Source organism: Vicugna pacos, chromosome 1 (genome assembly GCF_048564905.1).
Source record: "Vicugna pacos chromosome 1, VicPac4, whole genome shotgun sequence".
NCBI classification, from domain to species: Eukaryota; Metazoa; Chordata; class Mammalia; order Artiodactyla; family Camelidae; genus Vicugna; species Vicugna pacos.
In genome coordinates this window covers 72769322-72795821 of record NC_132987.1, presented here as the reverse complement: position 1 = coordinate 72795821, position 26500 = coordinate 72769322, and the positions used below count along the sequence as shown (strand labels likewise).

Sequence of the window (26500 nt, the reverse complement as noted above, 5' to 3'; positions counted from 1 at the left end):
AGGAGTGGTTGGGAGATAGTTCTCGAATTCTCTTCACCAGGATGGGCATTACCAGGACTCTCCGGCTTTTGAGAAAAGCATTAGATAGAAAAAGTTCTTCCACAACGCTACCCAATAAAGCCGTAAGGTACCCAAATCCCAAAGTTTCTAGGCTCCCTTAGGGCGATGCTGGCTCTGGGTCGGTCAAGGCAGGAACAGGCCAGGTAAGGATGCCCCTTGGGGAAGAGGGAAGAGGGAAGAGGGAAGAGGGAAGAGGGAAGAGGGAAGAGGGAAGAGGGAAGAGGGAAGAAGAGCAGGTGGAGCCGCGGCTGGTCTCAGGGCTGGTCCCCTCCTTCCCTCCCCATCTCCACGAACTCCCGATAGGAATGGATCACCTTGGTAGGACTCGTCTTCCTTGTAAACTGTTTCCAGCGATTCAAACCCGTCCTCTTCCTAGAGGAGGACCTTTCCTGGGGCGCCAGCAGCATTTTCCAGGTTCAGGCTCGGACTTCAGGCAAAGCTGGAACAACCGCTCCTTTGCCTAGGATGCTTCCGGGACTCCCTGGGAGTTGTAGTTCCTCTGCCCACAAGGAAGGTGTATGTGGGGCGCCGCCGAACCACCACTCCCAGGAGGCTTTGCGCAGGCGGAACGAGTCCGCTTAGTTACCCATGGCAACAGCAGCGGTCTCTCCGCCTTGCAGTCGCCGGAGCTCGCTTTGCTCTTACCTTTGCCTTTTCCGGGCGCCCGGTGATGACGCAATGCTCCTTGATTGGCTCTGCATCGGAGGCGGTGGTCTAGGGAGTCGAGAATTCTGCAAGCCAGACACGTGGTAGCGGACGGCGAGGAGTTTGAGGGGTCTTAAGCCCAAAAAAGTTGGGACTTTTGCAGGTAGGTGCCCCCTTTCTTCGTTGGTGTAGTGGCTGCTACGGGTGGATGAATCGCTAGGCACCCAGACGCTTCCTGGTTGTGCTGCAGTACAGCAATTGTACTCCCGCCATGTCTCTTTCCCTCTTCTGGGTCTCCTGGTGGATTCTGGCTTCTGTAAAAACCAGATTCTCCCAAATCGTGTGAGCTTCATGGCATCACTGAGAGAAAAATTCCTCCTTTCGACTGGCCTCTGCTCAAGGGTCACGTTTTCATGTGTAAGTTTTTTCTAGACTCCCAAGTCACTTAGGAGGTTAGGACGGATCTCGAATACCTCAGCTAAGGGCTTCGTAAGATCTGGGGCCGCTGGAGATGACCCATGGAGTGAAGATAAGTCCCTCGTTATTGACTAAGCCTAGATGTTCCAGGGCACGGTCCAAGCTGGGATACATCAATTCATAAGACAAAGTAAAGATTTAGAGCGGGAGCTTTGAACCCAACTACTTTGTCGTTGTATGACCTTAGGCAACTTGTTTAATAACTCTCGGACCTTCAGTTTAGTCATCTGCAAAATGAGGGAGAGAGTACCTAAATCATTGGACTGTGATAACCATTAAAAATCAATATATGTATAGAACTCTGTTGGGAAACGTAAACTAAAGTAGTTTCGAGATTTGTGAAAATCTCAAGAAATCAGGGAAGCTGTTCCCTCAGACTATTAAAGTAATCAAAGGAACTGCTCTGTAACTTGAGTGTCCATCAGAAGGGTGATGGTTGATTAAACTGGTATGTCCAAACTATGCAATATCATGAAGTAGTTATTTTAAAAGTTAGCTCTGTGTCTCTTCTTCAGGAAGAATATTCATTGTGTATTTCTTGGAGAAAAGCAAATTGCAGAGAAGTGCTTACAGTATATTATGTTTCCATTTTTTATATTAAAAAACAACCCTCTCCCATATACAAGTATGTTTAAATGTTTGTGTGAGTTAGAGGCTGGGAGGATGGATAGATACAGAGGGGCAGATAAGGGAAAACAAGAACAGTTATAAGAATAGTATGGCAAAATGGAAAATATGACTATAAAATTACATCTTAACAGAACAGTTAATATATAAATATTGCATATGTTAATAAACAAGATGGAACTTCAAGTAGACTACCGGCCTGTTAGAGCACAGCCTCTAAAGCCAGACTTCTGTTATTTAAGACCTGGCTCTGCCACTTGTACTTTACTAGCCTCTGTTTCCTCATCTGTCAAATGCACATAATAATAACATCTGTCTTAGGCTGATATGATGATAGATATTAGTGGAGTTAATATGTGAAGAATGGTACCTGATACATAGTAAATGCCCAATAAATGTTGCTAGTATTGTTGTTACGTCTTTAAATAGGTGAAACTAATTTGTTAACTTTTATTGCGATTACTGATATATTTGGACTTACTTCTACCATTTTATTTTGTATTTTCTTTTTTTGATATGCTTTTTGGTCTCTTTTCCTGTTTCTTGCCCTTAGTTGTATTAACCAATTTTTCTTTATCTTCCCCTGCCCCTCCCCAGTGGGTTTGGAAATTATCCATTGCAGTAATCTTTTAGTGGTTATTTAAAAATTCTTAACACACATACTTAAAAGTTTAACATTAGCATCATCTCTCTCCTCTTCCCAAATAGCATAGGACTTTTATAATGCTCTCCTTCTGAATAATTAATCTCCTCATCTTCCGTTACTGGTTCCTAGAACTTTAGAGTCCCTCATTTCTGTGTGTCTTTCTGAGTCAGCTCAGTGCACCATATTTTTTAGGAGTCCTTCAGACTTACTTCTATGCCATATATAAACAGTGTAGAGTGTGTATGTATGTGTGCATATTTATAAATATGTATGTACAGTTTTTCTTTCAGAAAAAATATGTTCACCTAAGCTTGCTCTTTTCCCTTAGCATATCGTGATCATTCTTCCATGACGTCTGTAGAGAATTCATTAAGAAGCATTTAAAAATTCCTGCTCTCTGGAGGGAATGGGGAGAGGGGAGAACTATGTGGCAGTGGATGTGTCAGGACAGGTCCAATGCTGCCACACATGCAGGGAATCTTTGTTAGCCCTTGTAAAGGCACAGATCTACATATAGCCTGTCACTTGTCCTTCGAGTGATGAGTTTTTCCATTAACCATTATTTCCAAGTGGCTTTTCTAATGATTTTTTCTTAAGGCTCTTCCAGGAAGTGAAAGTGAATGTTGTATATTGAAAAAAGCACAACACCAGAAATCTTAGAAGAGACCCACAATGAATGAAAGAGGAAAGAAAGGGAGATGATATGAAGGCAAATAAAAACCAGATGATATTTTGAACAGATTCAACAATTTTCAGCATTTCTTTATATATATATATGTGTGTGTGTGTGTGTGTGTGTGATATATATATATATATTTATTTATTTAATATATTTAATTGAAGTATAGTCAGTTTAAATGTAGTGTCAATCTATTTTCAGCATTTCTAAAGTCTAATGGCAATCATATGTAACCTGGGATGTTAAACAGAGGTTAACTAAAGTGTTGGGTTTTGTTGTTTTTACCTGGAATTGAGTTAACTCGGCACAGAGGCATAGAAAAGCACATTATCTCATGCTCATCGGAAGGTTTGATTGTGAATCTTTTACGCTATTTATTAATAAACTGGAAAAAAGAAAGGATGAGTTTGATGGGGAGAGATAATGATAAAAATTAGTAGCATTCCAGAATCATGAACTTCATTTTTCAAACATAACTAGTTTTATCCTATGAAGGTTCTTCCTACCTTTATATGAATTTAGGTAAAAAAAAAATACAACTCGTGTACGTGTAAACTCTGCAAAACTTAAACAACTGGAGTAAGGGGAGAAACCAGCAAATTCTTATCCTTAGCCCTTTCTGAAAAAACCCCAGACAATACAATTTCTTCCATTTTCAGATATGTGTGACAGTAATTAAGTGCTGAGTTATTGTAGTATTTAATAACCTTGGTCCATTAAATTTTTATTAGTTCTTATTTATGTTTCAAAATCCTGTTGTTCCATATTTGGTTGATTCTGATGTTCAGAATAATAGTTGATTCATTAACTTTAAAGTGAATTTCTCACCTTTGTGCTTTCCCCTGCTTCCGTTCCCTAGAACTTACTTAGGTTGTGAAATACATTCTTTAACTTTGCTACAAATGGCTTTAGAGCTCTGTTTAAAAAATTTTTGTCACTTAAAATAAGGAGGTTATGTGTATTATCTGATAAATCAATAAGGAATATGATGGTATAAGCTAATGATTCTTGTATTTTCTGTATTACATTCTTATTAGCCTGTAGTTATATATTTTTTTAGCATAAACTTTATTTTACTTTAACAATTGTAATGTATAATAGCACAGCTTTAAAAAATAGCTTTTATATTACCCTTTGTTAAAACAAAACTTTTTCCCCTTAATAGTCTCCATTTTTATGGGTTTCCATGGCACTTTTTTTTTGTGTCTATCTTTGTGATAACTTGAAAAAATTAGTCATAGAAAATTGACCAGCCTTTCTGCAAACACTTATACTTTTTTTATAATTCATGTTTAACATGAAATCACTTATTGAACTACACAGAAAATAGTTATTCTTATTTCTAAAATTCTAAAGACTATACTGACTATTTTATTTCAGTATAAAATTTATGACTCCCCAAAATATAATATTTGCATTCCTGAATATTTTTGAACTAAAGATAAATAATGTTTATTTATTTATCTGTTATTAAAACTAGGCTTAGCCTAACTGGTAAGAATTCCAGAGGATATGGTACTTACTGTAGAGGTGCAGTTTTTTAAAAATGCTAGATACCCAGTGACATTTTGCAAATTATCTTCCATGCCTGGTTACTGTTTTTCAGGGCATTTAAAAAAGTGATTTCCTTCACTGAGCAATACTTAACTAATACAAATCCAACAAAGTAATTGACAATGTTTTCTGAATTTTTCCCCTGTGTATCTATGGCATTTAGAAAGTATATCATTTTTTTAAGTCAAGTATTTTTCCTTCCCAGTTATAAAAGTAGTGGAACATTGCTTATAAATTGCACAGATACTCCACACGGTTTCTCGCCTCTACGTGGACACCATATGAGAACAGACTGGAAAATAATCCCTCCTCTCAGAAATAATGTCTGTTTATCTTTTGATGTATATTCTTCCATGTATTTTAGTAAACACCAGAATGTTGCTTTGGAACCTGTTTTCTTCATTTAATTACATGTTAGGAAAACTTGCTATGTTGCCTAGTATTCTCTCAAATTAGAGAAGGAAAAAATGGATCAAATCAGTCATAAATATTCCCCAAGTCACGTGATCTTTCTCTATGTACATTTTCAAGGCTGGGAGCAAGTCTTGGCTTCATAGGACTCTTTCCATGGTTAGTCTTTACTTCCATCCTTCTGTTTGGTTTTCATCCACTCAGACAAAACTTCCCTGACTGAATTTAAATGTGGTTGATGTTATCATATGGCTTTGGGACTTTGGGGAAGGTGTCTTAGTCTCCGTGTCTTTTCCCATTCTCCTATTCCTATTATCTAAAAAAGTTCTAGACTGGAAGTAATAACAACCATGCTGTCGTGTTTTTTTTTTGTTTTGTTTTGTTTTTTTTGTAAGTTACTTTCTTTGCAAAATGTTTAGCCTACAGATGTTATGGAACTCCTCCTGAATGTAAATGTTCTTTTCTTATCAGGACCGAAGAATCCCTGAGGATGAAGCTAAATCTTACAAAGGTAGTTAATGGCTGTCGCCTGGGAAAGATAAAAAACCTAGGCAAAACAGGGGACCGCACCATGGACATTCCAGGCTGCCTTCTGTACACCAAGACTGGCTCTGCCCCACACCTGACCCATCACACACTGCATAAAATCCATGGGGTTCCTGCCATGGCTCAGCTTACACTGTCATCACTGTAAGTATGAGACCTGATCATCCACATGTCAACTCAGGCAGCAGCTTGGTTACCTTAGTAAGGTGCAATAAAGAGAAAGACTTTTTTGCTTTTGTGTACAAAATTGGTAGATATTTTAGGATGAAATCAGAAGATAGATAACACGTCTTAGACGTCATCTGGCTGTAGTCTGGAAGCCATGGGCCAGGTCTACTTGTTAGAGCTGCTTCACTTCCATCCTGCCCTCATTGCCACTGCTCCCAGCGGGAACAGGGCAGGGAATGCTCTTAGGGGCTAAACTTGGGACCTAGGGGCTGCCTTCATGCACCAGCCTCAAAGTTTTCTCTGTCTCTGCACATGTACTTGCTGGTGCACTCTAGGGAAACAGAACTAATGGAGTTAGATCAGTTGGTGTAATGTACAGACTGATCTTGCCCTTAATTGGAGAATCTGCTATATGGTCAAATAACTGCAGGACTGTGTTAATAACAGTGATTTTAAAGGGGCAAGGGGGAGAGGGAAATCCACATACTCTGAAGCAGTTGATCTTTGCCAATTCCTTTTCTCACAGAACCAACAAAAGGTCTTGCAAATTGAAGACCTTTATTCTGGCTAATGAACCGAACCTAATGAGTGGAGACTCTTAAATAATGGTGTGCTCAGTTGTTTGAGGCCACATTTACTGTCATGTAGCTGATTTTGGTGAGGAGAGGAGGGCTTCATTTGTTGCATAACATGTACACTATTATGCTTCATATTTTTCTGTTTTGCTTATAGGGCAGAACATCATGAAGTCCTGGAAGAATATAAGGAAGGAGTTGGAAAGTTTATAGGTAAAAATTCATCAAATTATTTGTGTATGCCTTGTGATTTATCGATTTGGAGGTTGGAGAGATTCTGTTTATTCTTTGATCTTTCATTCATACATTTACTTATTCATTTAGTAAGTATTTGTTGAGCACCTAAGAACCAGTCAGTGGGGATTCAAAGATGAGTAGGATATAGTTGCTGCCCTCGTGAAACTCAGAGCCTGGTTAGGATAAAGATAAACAGGTGGTTCTAGTAGAGTGTGGTGACTACATCTGCAGGGTAGGTTGGGACACATGTATCGTGAGAGCCCCGAGGGAGGAACACGTAACCTGCTGTAGGATGAATGTGGAGGGAGGTCAGAATAAAGACAGGATTCTGGAGAGAGAAGATGGAGAGCACCTTAGCTGGGTCAAGGGAGAGTAGGAGTTAGCCAGGGCAGGAGGTGGGTGCGGTGGTGCTGGTAGACAGGTGTGGGCAGACTAGGCGTAGAGCGAAGACCTAGGGGTGAGGAGCCACTTGGGACGTACCCAAGACTCCAAGTGGTCTTGTCATGTTTGAGCCTTAAGCATAAAGCAGAGAATGAAGAGTTTACACTTAGCTATATTCTGACATGTTAATATTATCTTCTGTTCCAGAAATAGGATTTTAAATGCTGTTATGTTTGTCCATTTATTTATAGGAAAAGCTTAGCAGTGACAGCTAGAGAACCAATTCTTCTGTATACCACTTTCTCCTGAAGCTTTTATCCCCATTATCTAGGACTCACTTAAGTACATGAAAATCTTGCCTCCATTAGTTTTTCAGCCCTCTGCTTCTGAGGGAAACTGTGTGATGGCTTGGTTGTCACCAAGCCCTGTATTTCAGTAGAGGGATTTATATAATACAGTTTTCCTTGATCTGAGACCAGGTTTAATCACCAGCTTTGGGTACAAGCATATAATTAAGTGAAAATAGCTAATATAAGCTTTCTGGAGATAATTGTAATAATTGAAATTGTGGAAAATAAGGTGGAGAACTGCAGAGATTTTTGTTGTTTGCTTTATATTTTTGGTCTTTTTCCAGCAAAATCCTGGTTTTTTTCTGCTGAAAATGTAGCATATGAAATTTAAGTACTTTTACTAAACATTTTGGGGGATTTTTTTTTTAAACAAATACCTTTTTTGACTCAAGAACCTAAAAAAAATGTCTTATTGAGTCAATGAAACTTACTGAAAAGGAGATCCATTTGCAGTGTCCTACAGCTTTTCTGTAATTCTGACTGTAGGGACCCATGATGTGAGTTGGATTTATTATTAATGAGATTACCTTTTGAGTGTATCATTTCATCTTTCCATCTTTCTAGTTCCCCTTGAATGGTACCCAGAATGAACATACTTGATGTTAAATTTCAAAGCAAATTGTGTAGGGTCAACATGTCATTAAACACTTTTATTGTATCTCGTATTTCAAGATAAACCTTTCCTTCATAGCAACTCACTATGTCATTAGGAATGAACCTTTACATTTAGTTCTTTTAGATTGGTAGATTTGAAAGTAATCTTTTCGTTCACATTGATAGGCCTTCTATAATTCTAAGATCAGATGTGTGCAATTTACTGTGTTTTAGAGTTGCTTTATCCGGCAGTACGCATTATGAAGCTGCTCTCTGTTGTGACACAGTATGATTGTTGATGTGAGTTCTTTCAAAGTTCCTTTTTGTGTTTTTGCAGGCATGCCAGAATCGCTCTTGTACTGCTCCCTGCACGATCCAGTCAGTCCCTGCCCAGCTGGTTATGTCACAAATAAGGTGTGTTCTCAGAAAGTCCTCTGAGGCTGCAGTTCTGTCCCAGGAAGTCAGCCTGTTGTACCCCTCAGATTGAAGGATCCCCCTTCCTGCGATGCTGGCCCGTTCCTGACCCCTTTAAACCTTCTCTCTATTTCTGTGATGCAGTGGCTGGTGTGGTTTATAGGACTTAGAGTAGGGCTGCCCAAGGATGAGGTTAAGGTAAGGAGTATGTCCTCAGCTTTTTCACTGCTGCCAAAAACTTGGGGGTCGAGAAAGGTCAAGTACATACCAAAAAAAGAAATTGCTATGATGGTAAAGAAAACGATAGTTTTTTGATACCATACTTTATTTGCAGTTTCAACAGCCTCAGGAAGAGTGGGGGAAAGTTGCTGATGGATGTTATCACATGTATGACTATATATAATAGAACCTCAGTACAGTACTGGTTGCTTTTAGAACAGAATTTGAAAAAGTTGGGTCTACAGCCAGAGATTTTAGCTTGTGAAAGAACAGTATCAAAAGAACTTCATTAAAAGTTGTAACCTGAGATGTGGCCCTATTGCATTATCCCTGAGGACAGCATTCTGGAAAAGCTTCAATATGTACCACTACTTTACAGGCACAATTACTTTTCTTGCACCCACTTTTTTGTTATCAACAATATCTATTAATCTTGCTTAAGATAACTACTTTAAATTAGTCCTGAAACTTCTTTTTATTTTGTAATTTGATCTCAAAAGAAAAGACCTTGATTCCTTAAATCCCATTTTAGAAGGGAGAAATGATTCATTTAAACATTGTTCATTTAAAAATTGTATTTTTTATCCTGGCATAAGAAGATTGTATGCAGCCTCTCCGTTTATGTCTTTGTTAATCTTTTCTAAGAGGATAGATGCAGTAGGGGAACGAGTAGCCACAGAACATATAGAGAGTCTTGTGTACTGTGGGGTTTATGTCTTTTCATAGAATTCTGTATCTAACTCAATCTGGTAAACACTTATTAAACATTAATATTGTGTGCCCCAGACTGCTTTTGGAGTACAGCCATGGGTTGGGATACTCTAGTCAGACAAATATACAGTGGTGTGATAAGGGCTATCTTTTCTATGAAAGAGATTAGCACAAATAGCTGAAAGAGCTTATTAGAGGGAACAATTGACTGTGTCTAGGAAAGTTGGGGAAACACTTTCGAGTAGATGATATTTGAACTCTGTGTCTTGAGGATGCATAGTCTTTTACCAGGCAAAGAGGTATGGGAAGGACATTTCAGTCAAAAGGAACAATGTGATCAAAGACAGGAGAATTGAAGTCTGTGGTTTATTCAGGAACAGCATGGGGTGGGAGAGAGTGGAAGACTGGGCTTCTGGAAAAGTAATAACAGAGAATTCTAGGATGCTAGCTCAGAAGTTGGCTTGTATGGCCACTGAAGGACTCTGTGACCTATCAGATCCCTCCTCTTTTACCCACTGTGTCAAGGATATTGAATTGCCACCCTCTCTCCAGCTGTAAAGAAGAATTAAATTCAGAATTGCTTTAAATCATTTCATTATTTTCTTTTTATCCGCATGTTACCCTGGCTAATTCCTCACTGTCTTGTTCCACGGCAGTCTGTGTCTGTGTGGGGTGTTGGAGGCCGAGTGGAAATGACTGCGTCCAAGTTCATGGCAATCCAGCAGGCCCTTCAGCCAGACTGGTTCCAGTGCCTTGCAGATGGAGAGGCAACTTGTGATGAAGCGACTTCCATGAAAAGGGCCAGAAAGTCTGTTGACCGATCACTTCTCTTCCTGGATAATTGTTTGAAGCTACAGGAAGAGTCTGAGGTAGAGCTGTGCCCCCCACCACTCCTTTATCTCAGAAAGTCCAATTTTATGTTCCATGGGACGCCTTTTCTGCTACTCCTCCCGCTGCTCCGCTCGTCACTTCTTGGTCTCTTCGACACTCTCCTGATTTTTCTCCTGAATGTTTAGGTATTCTTGCTCCTTAGGATTCTGTCTTAGGCTCTCTTTTCATTCCACACTGTATGTTTTCCCTGGGTAGTCTTAACTGCTGAAAATTCTAAAATTATGGGTATAATCAAGATCCCTCTGCTTAGCTTCAGAATTACACAACGACAGGCCTTTAGCTACGTTCTGTCGCTGGATTATTCCTCACATGCGCCTCAGACTCAGACGTAACCAAACTCAGTATCTCCGCTCCTCACATGTGCTCTTCCGTTTGCTCTGTCTCCCTTCCCACCCCAGAGATGGGTGTCTTTCAGGACTCCTTTTAATAATTAATTAGTATTCAGTGGGCCACCCCCCCTTGGTTCTGGGTCCCTAAATCTGTCTGGAATTACCACCTTAAGGCACGGTAACCTTATCACCCTGTGAGCTGGGGAAGATGAAGCTGGAGCAGTAAGTAAGGGGTCTTGATAGCAGAGTTAATAAAGCTGGAAAAGGCAGCATTCATCAGGGGAGAGCAGAGGAGGCAGGAGAACAGAAGAGAGTGGTCAGAGGAGAAACTTCAGTATCTGTGATCATTCATGTGGAGTGATTCTGAGCAGTGGTCAGATCCCCCTACAGCAGAGCACACTGAATTTGAGAAACGTTACTCTTTTGAGTTCATCAAAAAATATGTATATATAATTTGGATAATCGAGTTAACATACATGAAATAATTAGAGGAAACTAACTTGTCCTTGTGAATAGAACTCTGAGTATCTGTGGTGAGAGTTCAGCGCGGGGATGTTGCTGTGGGCCTGAACTGTTAACTTTGCCAACAATTGTTTTGAGCCAGTACCTGTCCTTGTAGGATGAGTGATGTTTGGCTGAGTGGAAGGGAGGACAGGGAGTGTGACAGAGCGTTATTAGAAAGGCTGGATGAGCCTCAAACCCCCCTCCCGTGTTAAGTCAGCCTCACCCTTTCCCATGATCTCTGTGTTGCTCAAATGCTGGGGTCCCTCTCTGTACCCCTTCTCCTACCCCTAGGCTACTGCCTTGGCATGATTATTGATAGGGCCACCTTTTACTCTTAAATATGTTCCATTTCAGGTAATAAATTATGTGAGATTATACTTCTTACACCCATGAGAATGGTTTCCCAGATAGCGCCGTGCCAGTCTCAGAAAGGGGCAGGCCTGTATAACTGTCTGCTTTGTATGTCTAAGTATACCTTTTCCTCTTCCTGTGATTTCTCTCCTTCCTATTCACTGGATCTTCCTGTTCTGAATGCCCTTAAATATTGAAGCTTCCCCAAGGTTCTGCTGTCGGCTTTCTTTCCTTCTCCATATGTTCCCTAGGCCAGGGGTGGCAAGTGGGTTTCATCTCAAGGTACTTGGAGCTGTGCCCAGTGCAGCAGGGGGACAGTGGTCTGCTGGCTGTGTCCGCCCTGGCAGCGGGCGTGCCAGGTGGCAGCACTGTGCCCAGCACCTGCCATTCTAACCTGGACAATCACACTTTCGGGTACATATCCATAACTTTCAGTCCGTGTAGTCAGTGGCTAATACCTCCAAGTCAGAACACACAAAACAGAATAATCATCTTGCCTCAGCCTTCACTGTTTCCCTCAGATTCCCTGTCTGCTCTTCTCATCATCTCCCTGGACTTCAGAATAGGAGCCAGGAGCCATCCTACGTTGTCTTCATCTCCTCCTCTGGCAACTCATCAGTCAAGTTGTGTTGATCTGACGAGGTTTCAGATCCTCTCTCTCTTTACCCTACTGCTGCCGTTGCCTTAGTCCAGATCCTCTCCCACTGGATGATGAATGTCATCTCCTGCCCCGTCCTTTAGCCCCACTCACCCTTAATTCATTCTCCACACACAGCCAAAGCATCCTTACTAGAGGAACAGTACGGTTGTGTCCCTCTTGCTTAAACCAAGAAAGGAAATTCCCTCCTCATAACATTCCAGGCTCCCTCCCCATCCCTCTTCTCCCAGAGAGCCTCTGTTGACTTATGTTTTTCCTTGCAAGCCTTATTTCTTTACGGTTCCATACTTGTAATATGTACACGCCTGTATGTGGTTTCCATTACATGAGTATGATCATATATTCAGAAATGTGCTTATTGTTGCTTAACTCTATCTTAAATCTCTTTTCCTGTCAATGTATACATTGCTAGATGTACTGCTTTCTTTTTTAAAACAGCTGTATAGGAAGCCATACTGGAATATTTATCATTTATTTAAGCCTTTATTGATGACACTTAGGTTGTTTCCAGTTTCTCATTATTCTAAACATCTTTGTAAATATACCGTGCTGCATATGAATGAATAGATTTGTAGGAAATACGCTTAGAAGTGGAATTTTAGGTATAAAGATAAAAGCATTGACATTTTGATAAGTGTTGTTTATTTGCCCTCCCAAGAGGCTGAACTAATTTTTATCCTCTCTAGTTTTCAAGGCACGGAAGTGCATTTCTCTTAACACTTTTACCTCATTATGTTGATGTCTGTCTTCTAACTTTTTTATCAGTGTGATGGGTGAAAATGGTATCTAATTGTTCCCAGTTTCCATTTCCTTACTTGTGAGGTTTAGTAAGCTCTCCATTTGTGTATGGAGCATTCACATGTTTGCCTACATTTCATATTCACATATTTGCCTGGATTTCTATGGGGTTTCATTTCCTTAGAGGATTTGTTGGAGCTTTATGTATCGTGTACACATTTATCTATTCCTCCAATGAATAAGTGAATAAGTTTGCCTTTGCCTTTATTGATAGTATATTTCACTAGGGAAATTTTAATGTTTTTGTACTCAAATATGTCAGCCTTTTCCTGTAAGCTTTGGCTTGCATTGGAAGGCCTTCCTTATCCCAAGACTATAAAAATATTCAATATATTCTTCTAATGCTTATATAACTGTATTTTTTATGTTTAGATCTTGGAATTTATTTTTGAGGATGGTGTGCAGTAGTAATATTTGTTTTATTTTTTCCCAAATGAACAGTTAGTTGTCCCCCTCAAACAGTTCCACAGTTCCTAAATTTATCTCTAAGAGATTTGGAGGTAGTCTAAAGTAGACCAGGATAGTCATTTAAACAAATCAAAACTGTTGCTTTTGTTCTTTTCCTCTTGTACCAGCTTGGTGTGTGTTTAATTTAATCGAAGCTAAAGCATGGGTACCTATGTGGCTTTCAAATTGTGTTCTTTGGAGCCCTGATTCTTGGGAAGGAAGGAGGGAGCACCAGCCCTCTGCACGCTTCACCTGAGATCTTGTCTGTCCATCAGGCTGCTGTGTAAGGCTCATTTAAATGAAGGTCTCCGCTACTGGGAACGGTTAAAAGCATTCAGTCCTTTCTTGCCTTAGGTCCTTCAGAAAAGCACAATCATCGGAGTGATTGAAGGTGGAGACGTGTTGGAAGAAAGGCTGAGGTCAGCACGAGAGACAGCCAAGCGGCCTGTAGGTGGCTTCCTTCTGGACGGCTTGCAAGGGAATCCAGCGACCCTGGAGACACGACTGCACTTGCTGTCATCAGTCACTGCGGAGCTGCCCGAGGACAAACCGAGGCTAGTGATCAGTTGGGGGGCAGGCCGAGCCTCCGGGGCTGCAGAGTAGGGGTGCTGCGGAGTGTGCGTGGGTGTGTCCTTTGGTATTTGTTGATGTTCTTTCTGGGCTGATTCTGCTGCGGCAGACTTGGGGGTTAGTTCCCATCAAGGTTGTCCTGCCTTTGATTTCAGAACATAAACCAGAGGACATTGCCATGTGAATTAGTTTATTTGATCCTCATTATAAGTGAGGGCAAGTGTTTCCCCTCATTCTTGTGCCAAATACAAATACTGTTCTTTATTCATTATAACCTGGTGCCTGGGGACAGGTATAAAGTCATATAGAACTCTGGCCTTAGTCAAGAGAAGCTGAGGATAGATCTGGGCTGCCTAGAGGAATGAGTATGGGTCTACCAATAAGGACCTTTAAGAAGTTCTTACATTTGAGGCAGGTAGTGAGTGGCATTATTTTTTGAAATCGAGGAAACTGGCAGCCCTAGTGTGGCTGGTTCTTTGCATAAATCACAGGATTCACTAGGTACTGGAGAGAAGAGTAATCTGCAAGATTCAAAGCTAAAAATCCCGAGGTTTTACTGTAGTCTGTTATCCCATTTGGTATGAATATTCATGCTTTTTTCTTGCAGATGTATTAAGAGGTTTGATTTTAGGGTGCTGCTTTATACCCCTCGGGCTGTTGAATAGTGTGTGTGTGTGTGTGTGTGTGTGTGTGTGTACATATATGTAATTTTATACTTTCTGAAAAGTCCAGGTACAGCTTACAGTTAAGTGTATGAATCTTATGTATAGCTCGATGAATTTTACCCATGTGTATGCTTGTGTAAACACCAGCCAGAACAAGATATTTCCATCATCCCAGCCAGCATTTGCCCCCCTCAATTTTAACCTAATTCTCTGTGTTCATTGCTTTCCCTCCTGTGCTCATTTCATTCTGGTGCAGATGACAATTCAGCACTAGTGTTTCTAGTCATTTTCTGGACTTCTTTTGAGTTAAGTGCTCACAGATGTCTGTTACTGGATTTGAAAGCTGGGATTGTCTTTTTTTCTACAAGTATGTAGAAATGCCAGCTTCATTTGGAGATGAGTTCTAAAACATTACATTACTTGAAGGAAACCGTAGACAGAAAAACCAGCACATATTTAAGGGTTCTGGTTGTTTAATATTACATAAGCCTTTTTTGGGACTTCTTTTAGAAATCAGGGCGTCTATAAGCTCTTCTCCGCCAGTCTGTAAGAGGGACTCTGGGTAGAAAAACAAACGTAAAACATAGCCAGCCAGCCCAGAACTAGTGCTTCTCCCCATCTCGTTTTAGTGGCAAAACCTGGTTGAATATTACTAACACTCTAGCAAGCCTTACCCGTTGCCTTTAGAAATACCATCTCACTGTACCATGCAGACTTTTTTAATGGAGAAGATACAAAGAATCAGAAAGAAGGTCAACTAGCTTCTCAGATCCTCTGGGCAGAGTTGAAATTCTGAGAGCAAGAACTGCTTTGTAAATGAACTTATGAAGAATACAGTGGATAAAAAATGTCTTTCTTGAACCAATTATGAAAAATAATTATAAGCAAAATATAGTTAAAACATAGAAAAGTATTTGAAGGGGAAATAAAGCACATAGCTATACACTCTCAAAAGACCTGGGAAGAAAGGCCATAAAGTTCAGCCTGAGACTGTGGGGGTCGTTTCAGAAGGAATGAGGGGAAAGGAAACTAACCTTTATTAAGCTCCTCTTTGGGGCCAGAAACTACACTGTGTGCTTTGTCAAATATATCATTAATCCTCATAATCAGTCTGTGAGATATATATTATTGTTCTTGTTTTCAAACTGAGAAAACTGAAATACAGAGAGGTTAAGAAACCTTCCCAAAGTAACACAGCAAGTAAATAAATGGCAGAGCTGGGATAATAGTCCAGGTCTCTCTACCTCCAAAGCCCTATGTTCTTTCCATCACACCTCATTATCTGCTTCCTGCCACGCTAACCATGATTTTCACTATTACTCCTTTTAGTGCTTCTGGAAAGACTCCCTGATTTCATTCCTGGCGTTGTCCTCATGTCACCGTTCTTATTGTTTTCGCAGGCTCATCTGCGGTGTTAGCCGGCCAGATGAGGTGCTTGAGTGTATTGAAAGGGGAGTGGACTTATTTGAGAGCTTTTTCCCTTATCAAGTGACAGAGCGGGGATGCGCCCTGACTTTCAGCTTTGATTACCAGCCGAATCCTGAAGAGACATGTAGGTCTTGTGAAATTAATCTCAGTGTTATCCTTAAATGTCTTCTATTTCCTATCAACTTTTGGCTTGAGTCACAAACCAGAAATATGTGCATGCTATAAAGCCAGACTTTTATAAAACTATGTCTTTGTTTCTTATCTGTACGCCCTGGCATGTTGGCACACAAAACCAGGTGCTTATTACTATATACATAGCTCATCGTTACTGGGAAGTGATTTTGTAGAGAGCAGAACCAAGAAAAACAAAACCTCTTCTATTAACCCGAAAAAAAAAGAACCGTCAGAGTGAATTGTGATGGACATCTAAGAAAAGAAAACCTTTGAACTTCTTGGTAAAAGTTTAATTTGTTTTTTCACAAAAGAATTCTTGTCTGCTTTTTGCCAACCCCATGCTATTAAAATACAGGAGTCTCACCCCCTCTGATCCTAGTGTTACTTTTGCTTTTTTGGGTTTTTTCACATACTGAGATGTGAAAGCTGTTTTCCTCTGCTAAGATTACTTTGAAGCACTGCCATTTTCTTTTATTGCTCAAGTTATTCAGAAGTCGAGAAAATCAGTTTCAGATTCTAACGTTTAACTGGCAGTAGGAAAGGAACCAGGATGCAGACTTTGGGTTGGGGTCCCTTGAAGTGTCTCCGCAGTGTCAGCCTCAGGAGAACGTCACGCCGCCTTCCCTCAGGCCTTCAGGGTGTGCTTTCCTTTCCCGCTTCTTGCTCTCCTTTGATCTCTTCCTCTGTCACTGCCAACCTTAAATTTGAGGAAGGCCAGAGACTTCTTTAAAGGTTTATCTTATTCCCTACAAGCCATTAAAATTTCATTCAGAACATGTTACACTTTTAAAAGCGGCTTAACCATTCATCTAAATGGAATTACTCTAGAAACAAAATAAATCAAGTTGATCAAATTCTTACATATAGGAGGTCAACTTTACTGTCTTTTAGGCAGACTAGAATGTAATGTGGACAGGCATAGCTTAAACACTTTATAAATGTTCATGACTTCATTTACAAGCTAAATTATCTCTACCAGGACATAGGTGACTGTTAGTCATTCTGTACCGAAGAATATGCAAAACTCTGCCAAGAACCTGATATTGAGTTCTCTGGGGCAAACAAGTTCCTTTTGGGCCAGAGAAAGCCAAATTTCTCAGGAAAACTGAATTCGGACCTTTTTATTAAACTATTATTATGAATCATATTTGCATGTGTGTATATAGCGAATTGAAGTTTATTGCCAATCACAAAGTGAAAATTCCAAAGGAATAAGTTGCCTACCATAGGCAGCAGTTCCCCCAGTGACAAGGACTTTCCAGAAAGCCAGGGCTTTATCATGCTTTCCCACATCAACATGCCAGTTAATGGCAACAAAATTAGAACAGCCCCGTGCTCAGTGCTCAGGTCACGTTGCTTTTTTCTTTGACCTGGGCACATCTACCTTCCTAGGGCCATCTGCGCATTCTCCTTGGGTCAACCCTGAGATTGTTGTTACTTGAACCGAGAAGTACTTACCTACTTGCCCCGCTTCAAAGCCGCTGGCTCTTTCATAGTAACTGGTGTTTCTTTTGCTATTCCAAGACTGTTCTTTCTTAAAGCCAAGAGTTCAAGGGAACAACTCAAGTCTCATTTAATTCTGGATTATCTGAGTTCCCTGGAGGGCCAGAGTCTCTGTACAGAATACATAAATTAAAACCATATTCTATTATTAATCTGTTTGGAACATATGTACAAAGCCCAATTAATTTGCATGTACATTATGGGAAGACATAACTCCAACACACGCACACACATTTGTTCTTTCTCTCTCTCCCTCCCTCTCTCTTTCACACACATACACACACACACACACACACACATACACACACCCCCAGCCGGACTTTTAAAGTCATTACTTTACAGTAAGATTATATAATGTATACTTGTAACCGTAATTGGCTTAGACACAGTTGAATTTCCAAGTTTTGATACTGTAATATAGATAATAGGTCAGTGATTGTCTTGGTACATATTGCTTTTATTTTCTTGTGCTATTTCCGTAGGATAAATTCTGAGGAATGGAATTACAGGGTCAAAGAGCAGGAAATAGAAACTAAAATAAATAAGGCCGCTCTATCTGATCTTCATTCAAGACTTTTTGTTGGTTTGTCCTTCAGTATTACAACAAAATGGGACACAGGAAGAAATAAAATGTGTGGATCAAACAAAGAAAATTAAAACAACCAGTTGCAACGAAGAAATGACATCATTTGAAATTAATCTGAAGGAAAAAAAGTAAGGAATTTTTTTTGAGGTTGGATTTTGATTTCTGACTTTTTGATTTCAGTCTGTTTTAAAACTTTATGTAACTGTTCCCTTTTCAGTTGATGACTTCATAAAATATTTATAGTTGGTTATTGTTTGGGCCTTCTCAAATTCAGTTCCAGCAGAACTCTTTTTTTTTCTGCAGATGAATTTGTGTACTTTGTCTTGTCAGAAAACTGAGGCTAGATAACTGCTGTTTTAGAAGAGCTGTCAGGAAGATTCAACCAAATCCACTGTTTGGTATTCTTCACTCCTTATGCTTACTTTAGATAATGACAGAATGAAACAAGGATTTCAAGATAAAATACAACAGAAGTCTTAAATTTTAAGGAATTTAAGTCATCTTGATTATATACAGATTATAAATCTCGAATAAAATATTTGCCTTTATAAAGAATGAACTAAGTAAGATATCTTATAACTTTGTATTTGGCCAAAAGTGGTGATAATCAGTGAACCAATGAGTGGTTTTTCTGTCAGCTTGGTCCACTCACTCCACTGCTGCAGTATTTTTGGTTTTATTTAAAGGGACATTCTAGGGATTCAGACTTAGTCATGTCTATCTAGTAACAGTACAGACTTGAAAATTTATGAAAGAATACGAAATTCCTAGTTCTTATTTCTACTGGGGCTTCTTGATTGCACGTCTGAAATGGTAGTGTTTTCCACATTTAACTTCTTGAAAAATAGCCAAGGAGATATTCATTCATTTTTTAAAACAGGGTAGCGTGAATGGTTACTACTAAAGTTCCGTGTACGTTATAGATTTAATTAGTAACTACAGTATTCTTATTATCAGCACTGGACTTCAAGTTTTGGAGATTTGGCATTCAGATCGTAGCACTGTTCATGACTGTGACCTTGGTCAAGTCATGTGACTTCTTTCTAGTAGCTGATACAAGGTAGCACACACGTTGTGGTTGGCATGTGCCCAGCAGGGTTCAAGCCCTTTTCCATAATAACTCATTTAATTCTTGCAGCAGCTCTGTAAGGTAGGCACTGTTATTACCTTGTTACGTGACAGATGAGAAAGTGAAGGCCCGGAAGAGGTGAAGTGACTTTGCCGAGTGAGTTGTGAGCCAGGATCCAGCCCCAAGCGTGGCAGCTCCTGAGCCCTCCCACTCAGCCTCCTTAGCTGTCTTCATCAGTAAAGTGACAGTACAGTGCCCGTCTCCACTGGCGATTGCAGAGATTAAATGAGACAGTATAGGTAAAAGTTTTTTGTAAACTGCAAAAAAGCTCTGTAAGTAAAAGGTTGTACCGTGTCTTCTAACATTAATTCTGGAGGCGAGTGGGAGAAAAGTGTCATTCATCAGAACAGCAGCTCCTGACACTGCGTGCCTCTACAGTGTGACTGCCCATGCTCAGCAGGAGGGAGTGTGCACCGACTCTTGCTGCTCCTCTGTAAGCCTCAGTCTACGAGGCTGCATCCATCAGAGGAAGACCCGAGTCTCCTGACTCATTGTGCTGTCCGTTAACTTGGACCACGTTGCTGTCTTGAGCAGTGCCCAGCACTACGTTTGCCCGAGGTGTTATTAACTATTGGTTTTACAGCAGCAGCAGAATAGGTAGCCTGGGTTGTAGATTTCTTGTTTTCCTCACTTTCTAGTATATCATGTAACTTCCTTTCTCAGGTACCAGGAGGACTTTGGTCCGCTCTTGAGGGGGTGTTCCTGTTACTGCTGTAAGAATCACACTCGTGCGTACATCCACCATCTGCTGGTGACCAACGAGCTGTTGGCCGGGGTCCTGCTTATGATGCACAACTTTGAACACTACTTTGGATTTTTCCACTCCATCCGGGAAGCACTGAAAAGTGACAGACTGGCCCAGTTGAAAGAGCTCATCCACAGGCAAGCATCTTGAGACCCAGCAAATGCAGTCTGACCCTCACATGGAGCCTGTACCATTGCTGTGACGTGAGAAGAAAGAGCAAGAAATGATCTTAGCGTTAATCACTTATATTTGAAAATAAAGTCTGCTCGAGTAAGGAACGTCTGTACCAAACTCTGCCCACGTGAGGCTAAAGAGACTTCTTCTTAAGACGTAAATGACCTAGATGGATCAGAATTGAAACATGACCTTTAATATTTCTACGCTAACTCTTTTAGGCAACAGAGATTCATTTAGTCAAAGATAAAAGCTTTAGATGTGAAAGGACAGCCTTGAAGTGAGGAAGATGAGATTCTGAGGGTTCACTGAGTTAGACTGGAGCTTGAAGGGAGATGATGGGTCAGAAGTAGCATGACCTCTGGACACATGCCTGCTGACCGAGAAGGCATCTGGCTGCTTCAAGAGTTCTCTTCATTTTGATCCTTATATTCTCAGGGGCCTCTTTTGGACACTTCTGCCTTCCAAGCTGTCCCGGCCGTGCAATCAACCAGAAATGACTTTTGTGACTTAACCAGGCTCACATCTCCATGGAATGTGGTGCTCACACATTGCCCCAGTGATCCATTGGCCCAGGGCACACTCTTCATTTGACCATATGGTCTTTCTGTGATTTGTCTCTGTAGAGTCAATGCAGTTGCCTATTAGGAGCTGAAAGTCTGCCTAACTGCTTTCATCTGGTCATACAGATCCACTGTGGTCTGCCCTTCAGGCTCATTCGTAGTCTAACCACATAATAACCATAGCTCCATCACTTGGGGAGATTCAGTCACCGTGTGTTTACTTGGACAGAGCCCTGGCCTGGCAGTTAGAGAACTGGGTTTCAGTTTTACTCAGCTGTGACACTTGGGCAAATCATTAACCTCTCCATGCCTGTTTCCTCCTGATTAAATGGGCACAGGCATCGTGGATAGGAAATGTCTATGATTCTGTCTAGCTCTAATCTTTGGGGAACAAGAAGTTTTAGGTTAGAGCCGTAGCCTTACTTGTGTCCTTGTTTATTGATCACTATTGACCCGATTTAAAAAAAAAAATGCAGTGGTGTCAGGACTCGGGCAACAGTAGATATATCTGAGAGCCTAAAAAGAGATTTGGCCTGTGGATTTTAAAGTGGTTGGTAAATCAGCAGATCCTGAGGCTGGGAAGAACTTCCCTGATCACCTCTGATTCTATGAATTTTTTTTCTGCTCTCATTAGAGGAGTGATGTTCATGTTGATGGTGTGACAGGTGTTTTTTATTTCCTTTGTGCTTTTCTATATTTATCAAGTCTTCTATAAGTATATACATACATGCACTTGTACATACATAGTTTTTATAAAAACAGCCGCAGAACCAAAATGACGCCTTTGTTTTATTTATACCAGTGTGAAATATATTTGTCTTACATTCTTAAGCTATAGTTTTCTGTTTGTTCATTTTAGTGGGCATTACTGAACATTGTTTTTAATGATTTTGTGGTTACTGTACTTTTATGTGTTGGGTGCCCATCGATATGGCTTTATTAGTGGTTTAGGAATGTCCATGAATTTCAAAGTTAATAAATTCTGGAATTCATAGATATTCCTATAACCTCTCCAATGAATGGCAAGGGTACTTATGAAAGAAAAAGTTTCTATTATCAGGGATCTGATTGTTTTGAAATATATTGGATTGGACTTGTTCATATATTTATATTCCTGTTCAATGCCAAACCCATTGTTGGAGGAATATTAGTAAATATCCCAGGATCATATAAAATTTAGGAGTTTTATTTATGTATAAAACACTGAATTCTGCCCAACATTGTCCATTTTTCTCGGTCTTTTTCTTATTAGCACATTTGAAAAAAATGTTTCTTTCTTTTAATGTAAATCTAGTAAGGTCAATAGCCAAAAACATTTTTAATTAAAAAAATATACTAGTCTGGTTTCTTGTAAATAGTAATGAGTCTATTAAACAAAACATTAAATTTCCATGGTACCAGAAATGTTCCCCATTAGAAAAGAATTTTTTCTACGTTTACTCTATCTGAAGTCATTGTTTTAAATGCATTCACATTTAAATGCAGAGTCCAAGAAGGAGATTCAGGGATGCACCTGTCTCTTTAAATTATATAATCTGGGGCCTTGAGGCTGTGCTAGCACATAATAAAAAAAATAATAAAAGTCGCAATCTATGGGAGTACAGGCATCTTAGGAAATGCTTTCCATACATATCTCATTGACTCTTAGAGCGTGGCTGTGAGGTGTTGATATTCTTATTCCTATCCTGAGTTTTTAGGAAGGTTGAATAGCCTGCCTGAGGGCTTACCAGGCATTTCTGTAAGGGGGAGTCATTTGCCTAAGGCCCCACTGCCAATCACCTCCCAGGTTAGACTTGGCGCCACCTGACTGTAACTCAACGGTTAACCACTGCACTGGCTCCTCGTGACTTGCTCCTGAGTTGAAGGGGCTGCAAGAAGCAAGGACTAAATAGAGGAGCCTTCTGGCCCTGAGGTGTAGGGCGCTTCCAGAGCTTTGCTACAGCTCTGTCCTGGCTCCCACTCCGGGGGGGGGGGGGGAGTAGCTGGCACTGGCTTATGTAGCCCACGGCACCTTGCTGGCACTGGTAGGTCTGCTGGTGCTCATCCCTGCTGCCCCTACTCTGGGGACTAATCACACCTTGAATGGAATTGAAAGGGTTTGGGTCTGTGATCAGTTAAAGTGGATTCTTGGGGAGGAATATTTTATTATGCCTGTATGCCTTGGTGGAGGAATATTTTAATATTCTCTGGGAATAAAGGGAAAAGATTCTTTTAAAACATTCTTTCAAACCAAATACTTGTGTATTTAAAGCATTTTAATAAAAATTTCAAACAAAGACCATCAAAAGGTCAAGACGGGAGTGTGTAAGCAACCGTCTTAGCCAGGATGTTTTTTTCTGTTGAGGCAGCTTGGAGCTCACTGAGACACCACAGAGTTAAATGATTATCTTGTGCCTTCCTGATTAGAAACAGGCTGCTCTCTGCAGTTTGATTAGTCTCACTCGTAGCAACGGGATTACAGCTTATTAAAACTGACAGTGCTGTGTAGGGCAGGGAGCCAGGAAGGTCAGCCTTACATGCTGGGTGAGCCACCAGCAAGGCTCTGACTTTACCTGAAGGTTTGGTGTAATTGGCATTTAATTTTTTTTCATTTCTTCTTTTTTTTTTTTTCTCTTCCTCCTTTTACACCTTTTCTCTCCCTTCTTCCTCATGGGAGTTCTTGACCTATGACCACATAACCCAAATAACAGTTGGGCAAACAAGAAAAGCAAGCCCAGTGTAAGCAGCATGAATTAGGGCAACCATACCCCCTTGTTGCCCGCCACAGTCCTGCTTTATGCCTGTGGTCCAGGCATAATTACTAACAGCACTTACTCTCAAGAGTGCACCACTTCGGACGTGGTCGCCCTAACGTGAGTGGTAGGGATGGTCAAGCTAGACAGCAGATACACCATCTAAATGGGACAGCTGCTACCCACCTCTCGCTAATTGCTGCTATGAGTCCAGTGCTGTCAGATCTTTCAGACTCTCAGAGAAGCCCCCAAATCTGGATTTTCAGGCAAAAGCTCAGGAGTTTTAAATAGCCAGACAAAACCTCCATGTGCCTAGTCTCCCGCCTGTGGTGGAGAATCTGGAGGGAAGACTTTGGCATCTTTCACATTTAAGAGTTTCTCAATGATGCATCAAAATATACAGAAAAGGCACCTAGAGCTTGTAGCTCCTGCAGCTGATTATCGATTCGCACATTGAGATCCCCGTGTTGTCCCAACTCCCTGGCATGATCCCCAGGTAACTCCCAGAGCCTTTCTAAATCTGCCCAAAGGGAAGGATGTATCACCTTACTTGAGGGATGAGAACTGCTAGGCCTGGAGAAGAAAGATGAGCAGTCACTTAAGGAGGTTAAACGGACACCTATTTCTTTCCAGTTGGCGTTCTGGCTCTCCTGCATCCTACCCTCTTATCCCTGGGCTGTGCCCTTCCAGGGTCAGCAGTGATTTCCCAGTACTCACTTTCCAACAATCCTTTCTGACTCTCAAGACCAGTCGGTACAAGGACTAAAGGGCTCCTCTTGCTCCTTCTGCGTTAAGAGCAGTAGTCCTGGCTGACACAGTAAGAGCTCTATTACTGTTTGTCAAGTGAAAGAATAGTCTCAGAGCAGCGGAGGCATTATCTTCAGATTTTTCGCCCGTTGAGCACTGGTTAGACGTGACTGGCACAGCAGTATGTGGTCGGACCTAGTCTTATCAGGGGCGGTTTCATCTCCCTTTACGCTAGACAAGCTCCCAGGGACCCGACACATTTTTATTTTCTTCTTTTACTCTGCTCCGCTTTCTACCATTACCATCTTCCAGTGCTGGCCTCAAAGCAATTTCCCCTGCTCTGACAAGAGGAACTCGGAGTGAAGTTTTCTTTTGTTCTCATTCCTCACAATCCACTTTGAGACCAAGTTGAAGTTGCCAAGGAGTTGAAAAGGCCGGGCTCCCACCGGTAAGATTCAGAGAGGGATTAGCACGTCCCCTCTGCTCTCTCTCCCTAATGTTCGCTTCTTTCCCTGAACTGCCGTCCCCTGCTGTCTGCTCCTTTGTCTGAGAAACACATTTTCTCTTATTATTACCTTGTTCCTTGCCTCTCTCGGATGGCTTCGGAACAAAATCAAGATGTGGCTATTCATGGTCTTCTCTTTCTTAACAGCTTAGAGTCACTTCCTTTTATTTAGTCCATTTTCCCTTCCCTCACGAACAACATAGTCACCTCTGCTTCAAATAAAAGTTTCAAAACCATTTTATAACTACTGCTTTATAGTCGCTATCAATAAGGCACAAGAGGGAGGAGATCAAAGTAAGGGAAGAGAAACCAAAAGATTGAGGGGCTGAGGGAATTTCCAATAACTGAGAAACAGGGCAAGCATCTTTAGGACTCTTTCATGAAGAAATTAGGCAAGATTAGCCCTCAAGCCTGAACATCACAAGCCCAATGGTCAGGTGAAGTTTTCCTCTAATTTTTATGAACAGAATGGGAAGATGGTCTCCCCTCTGATGATCTGTTTTCCTTTCAAACAGATGAAAATAGTGCTTAGGACCATACCAGTACCATTGATGTTGGTCATAAATCCTTTCACAGAATTTAATTACATAATAGAGTTGAGTTTTCTAAGTCACATCTCTAAAAAGCTGAAGTATTCACCCACGTTTTCCAGCATTTTCCATTCCCTACTCATTTATTTGTATTTTTGTTTAACAAACTTGTATTTTCATCACAATTCCATTTATCATTCCCCAGGATGCCTGCTGAAAAACAATACAAACTATGCAAATATATTCAGTTCCCCACATAGTAATTACACATCAAAAGAGAGAGAGTGACAGAGTAAGTTCAATTTTTTTCTTTTTTTACCCTGTATCTGACTTTGGTTAGACTCCAATTTCATGTTGTTTGAATAGAAAAGTCGCTTCCAGTCATATTAAAAAGTCCAACTTCATTTTTCTACTTGAACATTCAGCTATTATCGCAAATCCAACATGTCAAAAACTAGATTTATTATCTACCTTCCTTCAGTCAAACTTGTTCTCCACTTCAACTTCCTTGCCTGTCAATGGCACCTGTCTACTAGTCAATCCAGCTGGAAAACTTATTCCCCAGATGAATGATATACTTCATAAAAGGGACGGAGGTAAGATATTTTAAGGGAGAGATCAACAAGACTTGATGAGGGGTTCAGAAGATGTGCTTAAGGCATGACTCAAGGAAGAATATCACCTGTCCTTCCCTCATCCCCTTCTTGCCCGATCCCTCCTTTAGTTGTACTAGTCACTGCTACCAGGCTAAGCTGTCACAAATGTTATCTTCATTGAGATACTCCCTGGCTAAAAACCTGCAATGGCCCCCCAGTGCTATTGAGATCAACACTAAGGTGGCTGTATGAATTTCCAGGCCTGTCATAATCTGATGCTATCCAATCACCATGGGCTTTCCCACTTTTCCCAATGGTCCTCTTAACCCTACCGTTCTTCAAAGTCCAGCTCTAGAACAAAATCTCCCATAAAAACTTGCTTGTCTAGAGCCCTAGACTCTCAGGATTGGAAGAGGAGGAGCTTCTATTCTGGCTTTCCCTTTTCATAAAGGCGCCAACAACCAGTGCTCTAGGATCTGGTTTGCTCCAACCTACAATTCTGTTAAGCCTCATCTCCCAACCAGAGCATCAGCTCTGTGAGGGAAGGATAATTCCTCAATATTTTCCTTGTCTGCAGCCTG

At 40.8% G+C, this 26500-nt stretch overlaps 2 protein-coding genes across 4 annotated transcripts in view; one reads left to right on the top strand and one right to left on the bottom strand.

The window, feature by feature from the left end:
• Positions 1-609, bottom strand: part of CCDC191 (coiled-coil domain containing 191) — an 83111-nt gene extending 82502 nt beyond the window's left edge. Inside the window, exon 1 of one of the 2 annotated variants that reach the window (XM_006211384.4) lies at positions 375-609. In XM_006211384.4, the coding sequence (XP_006211446.2) occupies positions 375-467 (93 nt within the window). In that variant the 5' untranslated portion in view covers positions 468-609. The remainder of the gene's footprint in view (positions 1-374) is intronic. The other variant, XM_031681046.2, reaches the window with a different exon arrangement.
• A 134-nt stretch (positions 610-743) lies between these two features.
• QTRT2 (queuine tRNA-ribosyltransferase accessory subunit 2) lies at positions 744-23009 on the top strand. 2 transcript variants are annotated; one of them, XM_006211346.4, is made up of 9 exons: positions 744-868; positions 5571-5789; positions 6546-6601; positions 8288-8364; positions 9951-10163; positions 13627-13826; positions 15908-16059; positions 18209-18326; positions 19991-23008. In XM_006211346.4, the coding sequence occupies exons 2-9, from the start codon at positions 5590-5592 to the stop codon at positions 20220-20222; spliced, it is 1248 nt and encodes a 415-aa protein (XP_006211408.1). In that variant the 5' UTR covers positions 744-868; positions 5571-5589; the 3' UTR covers positions 20223-23008. The 2 variants fall into 2 exon arrangements, with proteins under 2 accessions (XP_006211408.1, XP_072821056.1); XM_072964955.1 differs by having other exon boundaries at positions 776-868; positions 5571-5610; positions 19991-23009.
• The last annotated feature ends 3491 nt before the right edge of the window (positions 23010-26500 follow it).

Coding starts and splice junctions, on each gene's coding strand:
- QTRT2 (XM_006211346.4), top strand. CDS start 5,590: ATGAAGCTAAATCTTACAAAGGTAGTTAATGGCTGTCGCCTGGGAAAG. Junction 8,365..9,950: donor CTGGTTATGTCACAAATAAG/GTGTGTTCTCAG, acceptor GTTCCACGGCAG/TCTGTGTCTGTGTGGGGTGT. Junction 16,060..18,208: donor GCCGAATCCTGAAGAGACAT/GTAGGTCTTGTG, acceptor TTTGTCCTTCAG/TATTACAACAAAATGGGACA.